Genomic DNA, 18,511 nt, shown 5'->3' with positions numbered 1-18,511 from the left:
CACACTACCAGCCACTGTTGTATCTCTCCCAGACTCCATTCCTTATAGACGTCGGATTGCTACCTGCTGCTCTTAAGACACATCTACACATACACTCGCATGCAAGTGTTCTAAGTTTAATCCAGTGCATTTGTGCATGTATGAGGCTTATGAATTACAGGTGAATGGCATCCACAGTAAAGCCTTTGAAATTATGAGAAGTGAAAAACGGTTTAATTTCATCAGTTCAAGATTAATGTGTCTTTATTGCAGCCTTGTGAAACCTGGTTGTCCACTGCCCTCAACAATATGCAAAACACACAAACACACACGCACGCACATACACTCACACAAACACACACACGCACGCACAAATGCACACACGTATACACACAAACAAGTACGCACGCACACACACATACACACGCGCACACACAGACACACACACGCACGCACGCACACATTCACACGCTGTTCCTTGTTCCTTTTTTTAAATCAGTCAACGCATGTAGCAATGTATTGTTTTGTGATATATACTTCTTTGTAATGTTATGGATAATATCGTTTTATTAAAGGAAAAGACTGGAAATAAACTGATAATCATTGAATATTGAAATGAGACATAAATAAATAGTTGTACCATGACTGAAAGTTAGTGAGTGAGTGAGTATGGTTTTATGCCGCTTTTAGCCATATTCCAGCAATATCACGGCGGGGGACAGAAGAAATGGGATTCACACACTGTAACCATGTCGGAAATCGAACCCGGGTCTTCGGCGTGACGAGCGAACGCTTTAACCACTAGGCTACCAGACCGCCCCCACCATGAATCAAAGCCAATGTTGGTCTAATGGTATGATTATCATCAGTTGCAACTACATACAATGACATACAATACGTATTAGTTGATGAAGTCAATTGTAACAACATCTTTGTACTGAAGGTATGTCATCAAGATGGCCCTTATTCATTTCGGTAAGGCAACACGTTTGACATTCTGAAGACTGAGGTTTTAGTTTTTCAGCTTTAATCGCTCATATACATGTATACAAAAAATGTCTAATTCTATCATTAGCCTTAGTTGCAACTGTATACATTGACATACAATCAGTATTAGTTTATACATTCAATTAAGACAACACTTTGGTAACAAAGTTAAGTTTGTCACTTGCTCTGAGGTAAGGTAACAGTAACTGATTACGAAGAACTAATTAATATTCTTAATACTTTGGAAATGGGCCCGTGTTTGACATTTTTAGCTAATGAACAATATAGACATGTTTGTACGCTGATAGAAACTATGTTGCAAAGTATTTTCTGGTTATAATATGGTCATCAACACACACGCACGCACGCACGCACGCACGCACGCACGCACACACACACACACACACACACACACACACACAATGTTATGATCTTAAACCTGTTTCTCCAGGTAGGTACTTCGTAATGCAGACTCGAAAATAGAACTTGTAATTACAGACATGGTATGACATCTGAAAGAAGATTAAGCATCAAATGCCAAATATATGTATCATTCAAGCGCTGCTGACCGTAATTAGTACTTGTTTACATTACAGGCGTCCATAGACAGAAGAGTTGGCAGGAGAGTTCTCCCACAGTCGCCTTTTGGTAAATACACTACAGGGTAAAAAGATAGGTATACTACAACTCGAAGAAAAACCCTGTAAGCAATCCATAGTCTAGACTGCTGTTAGAATGACTCTCCTTACAGTGCTCCAGTGTCCACACAACACCTGATGTTTCATGTGTCATCAATCACTGGTTGTTCATTCTACACGTATATACTTTATGTTTATTGCCCTCCCTAGTGACTTTGATTTTTATCTTCTTTCCTTTGCTGACAGACAGAGGTGAAGGAAACATCACCACATCTGAAAGTTGCCCCTTTGTAACATCCAGGTCCTGGTGGTGCTGCAGCAGGGTTTTGTTATCACTGTCAGTAACAACTATGTCAACATACACCTTGCCTTCCTGGCTCCCAGCGTACACGCTCAGCCCGGTCAGGTGAACACTGGCATCACAGGATATATACAACGCATCACGTCGATATTTATCAAAGTTATTAATCTCGTGGTACTTTTCGTCAGGAGGTAAGCGAGACAAGTTATAGAATGGAGGCATACGAGATATGTCACAGAACGGCTGTATATCCAGGTGGCTGATAGAGTATTTACGTAATAACATTATGACATGGGCATCACTTAAAATACCTTCATTGCAGACAGTTGTGGCAAATATTACTTCTGAAATAGCGTGAAAACGAATAAGAAACAAACACTCTCCAAGCACTTCCCTTTTCTCTTCTGGAGTTACCTCCCTTCCCTGACGTCTACATTCAGCTTCCGCCCACGACATCACAGATCGGAAGATGCAAATCTCGTTAACTCTCATGTCATCTGCCTTCAGGATCAGCTTTAGACATTCCTTGCTTAGCTCACAGAATCCCTCACTAGCAACACTCACCTCGGCATTGGATTTGATTACCTTAAGAGCTCTTTCTTTAAGGTCTTCTTTATCAAACAGGTCTGCTTGTTGTAGGAATAAACATGCGTTGGTAGGCAACAAAGATTGTAAGCAGAACTCCTCACATTCCGTTTCTAGCCCTGTGATGTTGTATTTCCTAGCAGCGTACATCAGCCCGAGGACAGTGTTCGGAGTTAGCTCCACCTCATCCGTGTAGAGATACCTGGTGATGAAATGTTAATGTAACATAGAAGAATCTCACACTTGTGTCTTTTGATATCAGATATATCAACACAAGTCAATAAAAGTTAAAAACTCCAAGGCTTGCTTAGGATTTTTAAACTTTTAAAGATGAACATTGATATATTTGATTTTAGTCTGTTGTGTAATACTTCTTCTACTGTTTGCTTTAAATTTGTTATGAAAACATCTCAACTAACCTTAGAAAGGCCTTGAAGTTGTTTGTCTGTATATCAGAAATCAGTACTTGGCCCGTCTCGGGGATCGATCCACAGAACATCGCGTGAAACACGCAACTACGGCTGACTAAAATGAACTTGTGAGCTTAGATTGTCTCCCTTTGATCTCCAACAAGGAAGGTCACATCAGCCAACAACAAACTGTCCAACATGTGCAGGTTGGTTTCCGGGAAGGACTTCCCACCTTGCCAATTGCCAGCATCAGTTTCCATGATTTGCCTGGACAAACAATCGAAAACCATTCATATCTAAAAGGGAGGAGATCATTAACAAAATCCTCTTTCAGTGGGGAAGGAGGTGTAGGTGTGGGTGTCTACAACATACTACATTTGGTCCGGGGACCCCCTAGAACCCCCCTCTGGATCCGCCTATGGACAACCACACTGTATCTGAGTGTGACAATGTTCCCAGCAAGTGCGTGAAAGGATAGGGTGTTCAGGCTCTTTGGCTTGGGTGTATGCGTGTCATCGTTCTCCAACGGCGTGGATCGTGGCTCACAATATCCATCAGTGAATTATCTGGTCCCGCCTCATTCAATGTCAGACCGCCGTTATATAGTTTTAATATTGCTGCGTACAGCGTTGAACAACACAAAAAAACAAACGATCGACTAGCACGTGAGACGCTCCTTCCCAGTGTGTGACACATTTCTTACACTCCAGGTAACATGCTGCCACCAGTGTGGAATCTTCCATTACAAGAATCTTGAAATTTGCCCTCTGACCCTGGATGAAGTGACATATATTATTTTGTGTATGTTTTTGGTAATGCCATGCCATAGTAAATTTTGAAAAGGTTTAGAGCTGAATTACTATTTTTCTGACGAATTTACGTTTTGTTTGTTTCGTCAGGTTGGTTCCAAATTGCAGACAAACGGAAAAACACCCAACGTCCCCTTTAATTATAAACCAAAGTTGAAATGAAATAGTAATTCAAATTGACAACTAAGGAACAATTTATTTACGATTACTACATGTTGCAATGTCGGTAGCGAGTTCAACACCCTGCATGGTTGTGCCGTGTCCTAGTAGGGAGCTGTAACTTGTGGAAGCGATAGCATAGGTTCTACTAAACCAAATAAGAATCAGTCGTTCGACAAGCAGTTTTCGTAGAGTGCCTCAGAGCTTTCAGTGAAGATTGAATGAGCTAGCAGCTGTGATTGGATGATTTTGTGTAAGATCCTTTTATGTTTTAAATGTGCTTCCATCCAGTAATTTAAGTGCTCTCCTTTCTTACATGATGCTGAATGTGACCACAAATATTTTCAAGCAGGTGACATTTGGTGCGGAACTGGGGCTGGTTATTTAGCGCCACGAACACGAAGGTGAGGTGAAATGGGGTTTAACGTCGCGTCCAAGATTATTGCACTTATATAGCGACGTGCATGCAAGTGTATGTGTGTGTGTGTGTGTGTGTGTGTGTGTGGCTGCTTGTACTAGTCCGGACTGATGCCGATTTATAGTGCTAGCACACTGAGATACCATGCCGCAGTTTAACATGAATACCCCACTCAGACACAGTATACTGACTCCGAGCAGACCAGTCCTTGTTTTAGCCCCTTAATGCCGAGCGCCAGACAGGGTAACAACAAGTACCATCTTTTAACGTCTTTTGGTATGACGCGGCCGGGGATCGAAACCCGGACCTTCCGCTCTCCGGGCGGACGCTCTACCATTAGACCTCGGAGGCGGTGCCACGAACTCGAAAAAGGAGCTGGTTAAGCTAGGCAATTCGTTGTTTGTATTGCTGCTTTTAGGCGAAACTGTTCACACATGTATATGTAATGGTTGTTGAATGCTTAGTTAATTTTATAAACAATATAGAACGTTACTATGTAAGCACATGGGAAAACATTTGGTTATGTGTAACCTGTACAGAGCTTTGTTATTGCTGTGAGGCGAGCACCAAGGGAGATAACCAGGGATAGACATTAGGACTTCAAGTTTCGATTTATAAATACCTGCGTTCATCAGTACTAACTGGCTAAAGTGACCTGTGGACTAAATGAGCTGCAACTAGGTGAACACAAGTATGTAAATGTCACGCAAACACTTCATATATGTATAACCATTGATTTACATATGGGACAGACACCACGAGTCAACACCACCAGGTCTTGCTTCCTGGTTGTAGTCACATGACATCTACAGTCTCACCTAAATACAAAGGCAGTCGAGTGCACGCCTACAATGTTATTTCCTTTCATATCAACACTGGCGCAGTCCCTCCTGTGTTTGGAGAGGAGCTGTGGGTCGTGTTTATAGGACACATCTGGGTGCATTGTACAAAACATCCTCGGCGCTACGACTGTCCTAAGTCCATGCTAAGGTATGGGAGTTGCGATCACCTCAGCGCTACGACTGTCCTAAGTCCATGTTAAGGTATGGGAGTTGCGATCACCTCAGCGCTACGACTGTCCTAAGTCCATGTTAAGGTATGGGAGTTGCGATCACCTCAGGGCTAAGATCGCTTTGTACAAGGGCACCCTGTAAAGTTTTCCACCCTACAAACTCAACTTGCCCGATTTCCCAATGTTTGATAAAGTAACTAAACTTAGCCAATACTCTGAACCTCTTTTTAATCACAAGAAATAAGGTCTCAAAATAAGACTCAAAACTTAAAAAAAAATTTTATCCTACATTGAAAATTTGAACTGGTCGCTTATGATCAGATGATATAAGGATCGATTTTCAATCATTATACGCTGTCTTTTGAAAGGCAGAAGGCATTCCGAGCTGATTGTTTTTCAGTCAATTCGTGTCCCGCGCACTGCGATGACACCAGCATTATTTGTGTTGACAAAGGAGAATATATCGAACCTCTCGTGAGCTTTCACTCTTTGAAATATATCATGTTTACAATTCAGTACATGCTAATATCTTTCAAAAGTTTCAGAATAGCGAATAAACGTGACTATTCTATTTCAATCTGTTGAGTATTTTTATGGAACACTCACTGTTTACATGTTGTGTTGTGACAGCACCAACAAATTCTACAGCCTGGTCGTATATCTCACACACCTTACTGTTACTCTCTGTTAGTCAACGCGTGTTGATACTTGTGTGAGTTCGAAATGTCCGCGCGTTTCTTTTTCTTTTTGTTATATTTGAATATCTCTACACAACTTCAGAATATAACGAATACTGCCTTCCTTTATCGCAATGAGGTGATATGGCTTAAAGTATACTGACGTGAGATGTTGACTCTCTATATGCAGTTGACAGTGAGTGAGCTGGGTTTAGGCCGCTTTAAACAATATTCCAGTAACCAGGATTCGAACCTACGAACATAGATTCCTGGAGTGCCAAAGGGACACAACTCGGCACAGCGAATTGCGGCGCCTCAGACGACTGGGCCAGTGGTGCCCACGTATACACTAGTAGTATTGGTGGTTATAGTAGCTCTAGTAGTATTTTTGTCTAGAAATGAATTAGTTGGCAGATTGTATGTAGTAGAGTTGTTGTTGTGGTTGTCTTGGTTGTTACTTATTAGTTTGTTGTGTGTAGATGTTTTTGTTGTAGTAGTGACTGTAGAAAAAGTAATAGTAGTAGTGGTAGTTGTATTCATTGTTGTAGTGATGTTATGTTAGGCGTATTAGGAATCCAGGCGATCTATATGTCAATTTGATACTATTAAATATTAGTTACATAGGACACTGCACTGGGACATCGTGCTCACAATTGTGGTCACCAGGTCGACGTCCTGCGAATACCCGACCGCCTCCGTAGTCTAGAGGAAGAGCGTCCGCCCGGAGAGTGGAAAGTCAGGGGTTCGATCCCCGGCCGCGTCATACCAAAAGACGTTAAAAGAAAAATGCTTGTTGTGACCTTGTCTGGCGCTCGACATTAAGGGCCAAAACAAGGACTGGTCGGCTCGGAGTAAGTATTCTGTGTCTGAGTGGGGTATTTATGTTAAACTGCAGCATGGTGTCCTAGCACTATACATTCGCATCAGTCCGGACTAGTACAAGCAGCACCCCCACACACGTACATGTACGTCGCTATATAAGTGCAATAATCTTGGACACAATGTAAACCCCATTTCTCCTTACCTCACCTCACTAGAGAATTACCGCTTTAGTAAGTTAATCGTCAACATCAGAGTATGACAACTCTACATTATCTTACGAAACAGATTCCATTTGGGGCAAAAGAGAAAATAGCGGTGAAAATAGTATGAATGGAACACTGATAATGACCCACCCCAAACATTTCTTTTGTATTTGATTCAGCATCAATTATAAACGCTACTGAGCTTATGATGAAACTCGGAGACTTCAGTCCACCAGAAGAACAATCGACCCAGTTCAAGTGAATTTTTCCCAATCTCGAGAACAACCAACGATGGTCAGATGTTAGTATCTAACATCAAGCAAAGGTCAACAACTTGGTTGGACATGGTTATAACATAAAGTTATATCCCTGTAATAACTTAAAGCAGCGCGACAACAGTACTGAAGGGAGTGTGAGTTTCCTCAATGAAAGCGACACAATTATTTTATATTCATCAGTTTGTAAGTTTGTTTGTTGTTTAACGCCACACACAGCAGTATTCCATCTATATGACCGCGGTCTGTAATTAATCGAGTCTGGACCAGACAATCGAGTGACTGATATCATGAGCATCGATCTACGCAATTGCGACATTTCACAGAACCTTTATATTTTATAGAACTCATGTGTAGATTATAGTTGTTGTTGTAACGGATCTGATTGTTTGGCTGTCGTCGTTGCCTGACGACGTTGGTCATTGCATCCACAGTAAAGCAGCCCTTGAAATTATGAGAAGTGAAAAACGGTTTAATTTCATGAGTTCAAGATAAATGTGTCTTTATTGCAGCCTTGTGAAACCTGGTTGTCCACTGCTCTCAACAATATGCAAAACACACAAACACACACGCACGCACATACACTCACACAAACACACACTCGCACGCACAAATGCACACACGTACACACACAAACAAGTACGCACGCACACACAGATACACACGCACACACACAGACACACACACGCACGCACGCACACATTCACACGCTGTTCCTTGTTCCTTTTTTTTAAATCAGTCAACGCATGTAGCAATGTATTGTTTTGTGATATATACTCCTTTGTAACGTTATGGATAATATCGTTTTATTAAAGGAAAAGACTGGAAATATACTGATACTCATTGAATATTGAAACGAGACATAAATAAATAGCTGTACCATGACTGAAAGTTAGTGAGTGAGTGAGTATGGTTTTATGCAGCTTTAAGCAATATTCCAGCAATATCACGGCGAGGGACACAAGAAATGGGATTCAGACATTGTAACCATGTCGGAAATCGAACCCGGGTCTTCGGCGTGACGAGCGAACGCTTTAACCACTAGGCTACCAGACCGCCCCCACCATGAATCAAAGCCCCACAATGACGAACATGTTTATAGTCAGAACAAATTTTATGAGCGTATTGGATCGTTTGTCGTTGGATATTTCAACTTTATAAAGCTAGAGGTATGTTAAAATAACATAGCATTGTACGTATCATTCTATGGGTGAAAGGTGATTCAAATAACATTTTGCTTCCACAGTTCAAATCAAATTGGATGATATGGAGAAAGCATTCCATCAGCATCGTAGTTTTTACCTGGACGATGGTTTTGGTCATTCGGTGTCAACCTATAGGCCGGTTTTGTTTACAATGTAGAAAAGTCTGTATGGAATCCTCAAACTAGACTAGAATGGCTTGGCTTTATCTGGGATCTAGACTCGCGTATCCTATCTGTTCCGTCTATTAAATTGGAAGATGTTAGGAATAGATTTGCAGGGTCCCTTGCATGTCTTCCACGTTTTACAGTCTGAAGCTTAGCTAGTTTGACAGGGAGGGTCATATCTCTTTCTCAAGTAATGGGGGACATCTGCAGGCTGTTGACCAAAGATGCACACAGAAATTCAGAGGGCAGTATCCTGGGACAGAATGATTAGGTTAGTTAATCCTGAGTGCGTCTATGAGCTTATGTTTTGGAGGGACAATGTTTCCCTTTTGAACTGTCGGACTTCATGAATTCAGATGCCAGTGATTTGGGCTGTGCTGGTTATATACAACATACTGAATACGTTTTTCAATACAGCTGGGATTTGGATCAAGTTAAGTGCAGTTCACCATGGAGAGAGACGAAAGCTGTGGCATTAACTTTGATTGCATTTTCAAACATATTGCGCAATAAGACTGTAAAATGGTTTACAGATAGCAAGCCATGTTGTCATTTCGCAACATGTGGTAGTTTTAAAACGCATTTACAGAAACCAGCTATGTCAATTTTCGTTACAAGCTAGTATACACAATCAAATTCAATTGGATTGGAAGGTCAGAAAATGAGAAAGCTGACCCTTTAAGCGATTTGAAGATTCAGATGAAAGGATAGTTACAGATACAATTTTCAGGATCCTGGATGCAAGATGAGGGCCACATTCAGTCGACAGAATCGCAAATCACATTCATACAAAGTTGGTACGATTCAATTCCAGATCTTTGGATCCGAGGCAGTCAATGCGTTTACACAACAGCAGCAAAGAGACAACAACTGGGCTGTACCACCTGTACATCTGGTTTAAAAAACAATCAGATTCGTTCTGAGTAACAAGGCTCCTACATCTATGGTTGTACCTATATGGCCATCTGCATGAAATTGGCCTGTCTTGTTTGATGGTGACAAACCAATATGTTGTATCGCAGATATACTACAACTTAAAGACGATTTAAGGTGGAAGCAAAGCTTCTGTGTTTGATTCATTTAACGTTCTGGCCATTAGAATTAATTCAATTTGATGTTAATATTGCAGATGTGTTTGGTCTGGGCCTCTCGAAGGAGAAAGATTCTCGGTTCATAAGGATTGGATCAGTTTGGCAGGAAAAATGCCAGAAATAGTGTCAAGATCAAAAGCAACTGCCACTGTCAATAAGTACAAGAGAGCTTATATTCTATGGACACATTGAGTTCACATTTTCTAGAGGTGCCTTGTTTACCAGCAAAATCTTTTCATGTTGGTTTATATCTCACCCCTCTTCTCCAAGGAGGTAAGAAATCACATTATGTTGTTGCAGCAATCTATGATATTAGTTGGGCACACCAAGTAGCAGGTTCAATAGATCCATTGCAGTTCGATCTCATAAAAATATCAGAGCAGCAATTATAGTAGTCCCGTCCAGAAGAAAGAGCCAGTTGATAAGGATATGCTGAAGAAATGTTTGTGTTTTTGGAAAGGAAGGTTGTTCCCCGTTTAATTTAAGATTTCTGACTATGTATATTTTCTCGTATGGAGGCTTTTTCAGATTATCTGAAGTTGTACATATAAAACGTGCAGACCTATGTTTTCATGATGGATATGTTCATATTTCCATTGAAAAGGGAAGACAGATGTGTACAGAGCTGGTAGATATGTATTGATTTCGGCCTCCGGGTCCAAACTTTGTCCAGTGAATATTTTGGGTCAATATTTGACAGCTGCAAATATTAAGCAGGATTCTGAGGAGTATATATTTCGTCAAATTAGTTGGGAAAAAAGTAAGGAAAAAAGTTAGGCAGTTATAAAGTGAAGGGAGAAAAGCCTCTTTCGTATACTCGAGCAAGAGAAATATTTCTTGAAAAGTTTAAATGTATTGGTGAAGATGTGTAAGAAAACGGAAACAGCCGCCGCCAACGCCGGGGTACCCGACAGGTTGTTCAAGAGACACGGCCGCTGGGCCTCTGACAAATCAAATTAGGGTTATGTCAAAGACAATTTAACAGAATTATTAAAGGTGTCATCTTTTTGGGGTTTGTAAAAGTCAGTAACATGTTTACATTTACCCCTTCGTTTTTATTTCGAGCTACGGAAGGCATATCCCTTGAGATACCTATGTTGTACATAAAAAAATTGTACAAAATTATGTTCGTTAGAGCGAAGCCAATTAGAACATAAATTAATTCATTATGGGTTAAATACGGTACATAAGTGTTTGCCTGCCGCAGCAGGTACATTGCGCGTGAATGTGGTGTCACGAGGTCACGTGAGGAAGGTGAAGTGTAGAGTTCACTGACTGTTGAACAATTCGAGGCCTTCGCATCACACAGGAAAGCATATTTTACATCTTGCTAAATATTGGCTCAAGAATTTGAGCTCACAAAGCGTTGGAGTGTTTAGCTGATTGGCAAAGTTGAGCCGTTGGGCAAAGTTGAGCCGTATAGCAGATCCGAGTGATACGATGGGTTAGGTGATATGGGAACATTTCTGAAACATTTCTGAATAATAACAACAACAAAACTTCCAAGTTGTATCTCGTTTTCTCTGGTCACAATTTAAGTTTGGAATTGTATATTTAGGCGTTTGACGAGTGTATTTATTTGTGATTGTTAATAAACCTGCTCGCTTTTCAGCTGCGGTAGGCATAACCCTTGACAACATGGTCAATATTTTATGTTTGTTAGAGCGAAACGAATTAGAACATAATAAATTAATCTGTAGCTTATATATATACAATGTTGGTCTAATGGTATCATAATCATCAGTTGCAACTACATACAATGACATACAATACGTATTAGTTGATGAAGTTAATTGTAACAACATCTTTGTACTGAAGGTATGTCATCAAGATGGCCCTTCTTCATTGCGGAAAGGCAACACGTTTGAAATTCTGAAAACTGAGATATGGGGCCACATTTAGTTTTTCAGCTTTAATCGCTTATATAAATGTATATAAATTGTCTAATTCTATTATTAGCCTTAGTTGCAACTGTATACATTGACACACACACACACACACACACACACACACACACACACACACACACACACACACACACACACACACACAAACACACAAACACACACACACAAACACACACACAAACATACACACACACACACACAATGTTATGATCTTAGCAACCTGTTTCTCCTGGTAGGTACGTCCTTAATGCAGACTCGGAAATGAAACTTAATTACAGACGTGGTATGACATATAAAAGAAGATCAAGCATCAAATGCCAAATATATATACCACTCATGCGCTGCTGACCGTAATTAGTACCTGTTTACATTACAGGCGTACACAGACGGAAGAGTTGGCAGGAGAGTTGTCCCACAGTCGCCTTTTGGTAAATACACTACAGGGTGAAAAGATAAGTACACTACAACTCGAAGAAAAACCCTGTAAGCAATCCATAGTCTAGGCTGTTGTTAGATTGACTCTCCTTACAGTGCTCCAGTGTCCACACAACACCTGATGTTTCATGTGTCATCAATCTCTGGTTGTTCATTGTACACGTATTTACTTTATGTTCATTGCCCTCCCTAGTGACTTTGATTTTTATCTTCTTTCCTTTGCTGACAGACAGAGGTGAAGGGAACATCACCACATCTGAGAGTTGTCCCTCTGTCACCTCCAGGTCCTGGTGGTGCTGCAGCAGGGTTGTGTCATCACTGTCAGTAACAACTATGTCTACAGACCCCTTGTCCGCCATCTTCCCAGCATACATGCTCAGCCCGGTCAGGTGAACACTGGCATCACAGGATATGATCAACGCATCACGTAGACATTTACATAAGATAACAATCCTTTTGGGCTCTTGGTCAGGAGGTAAGCGAGACAAGTTATAGACAGGAGATTTCCGAGATATGTCACAGAACGGCCGTATATCCAGGTCGCTTATGGCGTATTTTCTAAATAACATCAAGGCATGGTTATCACTTAAAATACCTTCATTGCAGACAGTTGTGGCAAATTTCACCATTGACATAGATGGAAAGCGAATGAGAAACAAACACTCTCCCAAAACTTGTCTTTTCTCTTCTGGAGCTACTTCCCTTCCCTGACGTCTACATTCAGCTTCCGCCCACGACATCACAGATCGGAAGATGCAAATCTCGTCAACTCTCATGTCAACTGCCTTCAGGATTAGCTTTAGACATTCCTTGCTTAGCTCACGGAATCCCTCGCTAGCAACACTCACCTCGGCATTGGATTTGATTACTTTAAGAGCTCTTTCTTTAAGGTCTTCTTTATCAAACAGGTCTGCTTGTTGTAGAAATAAACATGCGTTGCTAGGCGACAAAGATTGTAAGCAGAACTCCTCACATTGCTTTTCCAGTCCTGTGATGTTGTATTTCCTAGCAGCGTACATCAGACCAAGGACAGTGTTAGGTGTTAACTCCACCTTCCCCGTGTAGAGATACCTGGTGATGAAATATTATGATGTTTTATACAGAATCTCACCCGGGTGGTATCAATGTATGCTCAGAGGCGTGCGTGCGTGCGTGCGTGCCTGCGTTCATACATCCCTTTGTTCATGCCAGAACCATTCATCAAAATTGTCTTGCGTGTTATCCTTCTTCTACTGTTTGCTTTAAATGTGTTATGTAAATTTCTCTACTAACCTTAGGAAGGCCTTGAAGTTGTCTATCTGTATATCAGGAATAAGTACTTGGCCCGTCTCGGGGATCGATCCACAGAACATCGCGTGAAACACGCAACTTCGGCTGACTAAAATGAACTTATGAGCCTGGATTGTCTCCCTTTGATCTCCAACGAGGAAGGCCACATCAGCCAACAACAAACTGTCCAACATATGCAGGTTGGTTTCCGGGAAGGACTTCCCACTTTGCCAACTGTCAGTTGCCATGATGTGCCTGAACAAACAGAATGAAACACTCTATATTCCCACGGAGGAAAACTGAAAAGTTTAAATTTAACTGAAAAGGTTTTTGTTTTATAAAACCTTTATACTGGGTGGCAAAATGATGGAGTCGCAAGATGGGCCAGGGTGAAGATCACGGGCTGGACTCCCGAATTTGTCCTCATCGTTATCCTTGGTTTGTCACCACAATGCACTTATATTTCACAAACACAGAATCGACCTAATCCAAACTGGGCTTCAAACCACACTCAGATGTCACTCATAACACCCACACTATAGATGTCACTCACTCATTTCACTCACACGTAGATGTCACTCAATCCACCCACACACACTAAGATGTCACTCACTCACTCCAACCACACTAAGATGTCACTCACTCACTCCACCCACGCTAAGATATCACTCAATCCACCCATACTAAGATATCACTCACTCAACCCACGCTAAGATGTCACTCACTCACTACACCAACACGTAGATGTCACTCACTCCACCCACACTAAGATATCACTCACTCACTCCACGCACACTCAGATGTCACTCATAACACCCACAATAAGATGTCACTTCCTCACTCCACCCACAATAAGATGTCACTCACTCCACTCCACCCACAATAAGATGTCACTCACTCACTCCACCCACACTAAGATATCACTCACTCCACCCACACTAAGATGTCACTCACTCCACTCCACGCACACCAAGATATCACTCACTCACTCCACTCATTATGTTGCTTCCATTACGAATGAGTAAATATGATTATGCTTACATTGTAATTCAAACTGTAAGGAAAGTTTATTGAAGCTAACATACGATAAGCCCGTATCTTGTAAGACCCCCCTATATAGAAGACCTCACTGAATCTGACTGTGGCTACGTTCCAAGCAAGCGTGTGAGAGAATAGGGTGTTCAAGCTATGTGACTTTGCGTGTCGTCGTACCCCGACCGCGTGGATCGTGGCTCACAAGATCAATCAGAGCATTATCTGGTCCCGTCTCATTATTTACAGGCTGAAGTCATATGTTTTTGATAATGCTGAGTACGGTTTTGAACAACAAAAACAAACGATGAGTCTGATCGCCTGTTACGAACAAGCTCCTTCCCAGTGTGGGACACCTTCGTTACACTCCCAGTAAAATCGGTCACCAGTGTGGTAACGGCTATAACAATAATCTTGAAATTGGCCCTCTTGTGAATGACTGTAAATTTGGGAATTCCATACCAAAATGAATTTTGAAAAGGTTTAGCACTCCCCCTTACATTCTTACCACACCAATTAAATCATAGTGGAAATGAAATAGAAATTCAAATTGACACACAAAGAAAAGTATTTAGCTGGGGAAGAGTATTCGACATCACCAGTATTGTCGGTAGTTTAACTCCCTGCATGTTTGTCCCGTGTCCTAGTAGTGAGCTGTAACTGGTGGCAGCGACAGTATACATAAATATAGAGAGCTCCGCTATTGCCGTGAGGCGAACAGCAAAGGGAGATAATCAGGGACAGACATTAGGACTTCAAGTTTCGATTTGCCACTCCGTTCATCAGTACTAACTGATAAAAGCGACCTTTGGACTAAATGCGCTGCGTCTTAGTGAACACGAGACTAGTATGTACATGTCCCTGGAACACTTCACGATATGGAATCATTGATGTAAATATACGCTAGATGTATTTACCTGTATGTGTAACACCCTCAAGACCACACAACCCGTCTTGCTTCCTGGTTGAAGTCACGTGACATCTAAAGTCTCACTGAAATACAAAGGCTGTCGAGCGCACGTTTACAGTGTGCCCCTCTCATATCAACACTGACGCAGTCTCTCCTGTGTTTGGAGAGGAGTTGTGGGGCCAGGATATGTGGCACTTTATGTATCCTGGCTTCGTCTACTGTAGCCCAGATATGCTCCGCATTCACCTGCACGATGGACAATAGTGTATATATCTTATTGTAGCTGAATCTAAAATATAAACGCATTTCCGAATTATTCAACTCCATCTGACATCTGTGTTTTAAGTTACAGGTGCACAAGGGATAATGATCAGTACACTGTTGTTAAGAAATGTGGTATCCTTATTGGTACCTACTCAAGACACCAATTTGGCATTTGCCCACGAACATTTCTTACTGAATCAGACATCAGCAACTGATCAAAACATCTCAACTCTAGAAGGTGTCCATTTGCGTTTTGAATATATCTTAATTTTATCATTAAGCAATATTAGATTCACATGTTTTGTTTTTGTTGGATGACTCATTAATGTTATTTGTAACCTAAACATCACCATGGTCTTCACGCAAAACATTTAGCGAGATATTTCCATTGTCATTTGCATTGACAGTATTATGCCTACGTTCATTGTATGCCCAGAGCTATCTTTTGTCTTCGGTTCGCCGCGTCTTGTATGGTTGTCTCTCTCGGGAATGTTCAAGAACATTAGCATACGAAGGTCGGAGTGACCACATCGATTGTCTCGAATCTCGAAAGGGATTCTCACCAGGGAACACCTATTGTTAATAAACAGTCTAACGTCTTGCGTCTAGCTCTCGTCGCCGTTTAACAATTTCAGGTGGGGACTGTTCACTGACACAAACTTTGTGTCCTTGAGGTTCTTCGCACTCGTTAGAACGTTCCATCTCTCATCAGAGTTAGAGAACTTAGCCACTATCGTACGGGAACCATTTCGTGGTCCCATTCTATGAACTCTCACAAGGTTAATCTCTGTGTCACACTTCATCTCCCGCTTAATGAAGTCCTTTATGATATCTTTCGGCTCTTCGCCAATCATCTCCGGTATGCCATGAAATAGGAGGTTGTCTCTCATTGATCTCACTTTGAGGTCCACTACAGCCTACACTGGAGTTGCGTAAGTAGGGGCCAATTTTTCCCTATCGCTGTGCCTTTAACTTGTTTGTAATGAGAACCATCAAAATTAAAAGTATTAATGTTTAGAAAATACTTAATACTATCGATAGTGAATTCCGAGGTAATGTCTTCTCGGATTTCCGAACGGTGTTTATTTATCCAGTATTCAATAGCTTCTATGCCGAGATCATGGGGAATGTTTGAATATAAACTAACTACATCAAAACTGACTAACTTTGTACCATTACTGGTACAAACAGACATATCTAAGCTTATAATTGTGAAATGTTATAACACGAATAGCTTATAAGTGTAGCAGAATATTATTTAATCCGCTTCGGTTTTAATGTGCTGGATAATTGTAATTGTATTCATTGTTCCAGGGTGTCAGTTTATCATCAACAGAGAAATAAATAAACAGACCTCACATCCTTGTCTGTGTCATTATGTATTGCTACATATGCACGTATTTCTGGCTATAACAGTACGAATGGTGACCCTCAGTCACCCGAACCTCTTAATGCTGATCAGGGTTCAGGGGTGAATACACTACCCAGTAAGCAATCCATATTCAAGGCTGTTGCTAGATTGACTCTCCTTACAGTGTTCCAGTGTCCACACAGCACCTGATGTTTCATGTGTCATCAAAGGCTGGTTGTTCATTGTACACGTATTTACATCATGTTTATTGCCAGACCTGGTGACTTTGATTTTTATCTTCTTTCCTTTGCTAACAGACAGAGGTGAAGGAAACATCACAACATTTGAGAGTTGTCCCTCTTTCACATCCAGGTCCTGCTGATGCTGCAGAAGGGTTGTGTTATTACTGTCAGTGACAACATGGGTATGGGTTTCACTTAAAATACCTTCATTGCAGACAGTTGTGGCAAGTTTCACCATTGACATAGATGGAAAACGAATGAGAAACAAACATTCTCCAAGCACTTCTCTTTTCTGATCTGGGGTTACCTCCCTTCCCTGACGTCTACATTCAGCTTCCGCCCACGACATCACAGATCGGAAGATGCAAATCTCGTCAACTCTTTTGTCATCTGCCTTCAGGATCAGCTTTAGCGATCCTTGCTTAGCTCACAGAATCCCTCGCTTGCAACACTCACCTCGGCATTGGATTTAATTACCAGAAGAGCTCTTTGTTTCAGGTCTTCTTTATCTGCTTGTTGCAGGAATAAACATGCGTTGCTAGGCGACAAAGATTGTAAGCAGAACTCCTCACATTGCTTTTCCAGTCCTGTGATGTTGTATTTCCTTGCAGCGTACATCAGCCGAAGGACAGTGTTAGGAGTAAACGCGACCTCCCCCGTGTAGAGGTACCTGGTGATGAAATGTTAATGTTATGTACAGAATCTCATCCGTTTGGGTTTTGATAATGTTATGTGAACAGGTATTACACGCTGTTACTGGTTGGTATACAGAAACTATGGAATATCAGTGTAAACATACCTGCTAGGCAGACAGCGAACACATCAGAAACGACCGAATGATGTAATTACAAGTCAGAACAGATAATAGAAACAAAACACGTTTGTATACTTGTGTAATAATATTCAGTATTTAAACTTCAGACCAGTCAGAAACGAGCGAAAATTGTCTGTCATTGACTTCTCCACATCTTCATCAACACAAACGAATAGCATCATCATTGTATTCTCATAGGCGTGCGTGTATTAAATTGTATATTATCTAAAATGCATTTTGTGTTTTAACCTTCAGCTCTGTTGCTTATTATAAATATGTCAACTAAACATCTCAACTAACCTAAGAAAGGTCTTGAAGTTGTCTGTCGGTATATCAGGAATCAGTACTTGGCCCGTCTCGGGGATCGATCCACAGAACATCGTGTGAAACACGCAGTTACGGCTGACAAAAATAAATCTGTGAGCCTGGATTGTCTCCCTTTGATCTCCTACGAGTAAGGTCACATCAGCCAACAACAAACTGTCCATCGTGTGCAGGTTGGTTTCTGGAAAGGACTTCCCACTTTGCCAATTGTCACCATCAGTAGCCATG

The 18,511-nt window shown here is 41.3% G+C and overlaps 1 protein-coding gene and 1 long non-coding RNA gene across 3 annotated transcripts; one reads left to right on the top strand and one right to left on the bottom strand.

The window, feature by feature from the left end:
- Window positions 1-1,703: 1,703 nt before the first annotated feature.
- Window positions 1,704-15,579, bottom strand: LOC124143563 (BTB/POZ domain-containing protein 6-like). Of its 2 annotated transcripts, none has more exons than XM_048389979.1 (3): window positions 15,296-15,579; window positions 13,350-13,601; window positions 1,704-2,692 (listed from the first exon to the last, which is right to left on the bottom strand). In XM_048389979.1, the coding sequence occupies exons 2-3, from the start codon at window positions 13,592-13,594 to the stop codon at window positions 1,762-1,764; spliced, it is 1,176 nt and encodes a 391-aa protein (XP_048245936.1). In that variant the 5' UTR covers window positions 13,595-13,601; window positions 15,296-15,579; the 3' UTR covers window positions 1,704-1,761. The 2 variants fall into 2 exon arrangements, with proteins under 2 accessions (XP_048245936.1, XP_048245935.1); XM_048389978.1 differs by lacking the exon at window positions 1,704-2,692 and adding an exon at window positions 11,806-13,148 and having other exon boundaries at window positions 15,296-15,573.
- On the top strand, window positions 2,512-17,739 carry LOC125377078. Its single transcript, XR_007219448.1, has 3 exons — window positions 2,512-2,540; window positions 3,065-3,068; window positions 17,668-17,739. It is a non-coding gene; the product is annotated as an uncharacterized LOC125377078 (long non-coding RNA).
- The last annotated feature ends 772 nt before the right edge of the window (window positions 17,740-18,511 follow it).

Source organism: Haliotis rufescens, unplaced genomic scaffold (genome assembly GCF_023055435.1).
Source record: "Haliotis rufescens isolate VD_foot unplaced genomic scaffold, xgHalRufe1.0.p SCAF_8, whole genome shotgun sequence".
Taxonomy (NCBI): Eukaryota; Metazoa; Mollusca; class Gastropoda; order Lepetellida; family Haliotidae; genus Haliotis; species Haliotis rufescens.
Note: the sequence above shows the minus strand (reverse complement) of the source record. Positions and strands in the feature narration are given on the sequence as shown.

Coding starts and splice junctions, on each gene's coding strand:
- LOC124143563 (XM_048389978.1), bottom strand. CDS start 13,594: ATGGCAACTGACAGTTGGCAAAGTGGGAAGTCCTTCCCGGAAACCAAC. Junction 13,149..13,349: donor AACTTCAAGGCCTTCCTAAG/GTTAGTAGAGAA, acceptor TTTCATCACCAG/GTATCTCTACACGGGGAAGG.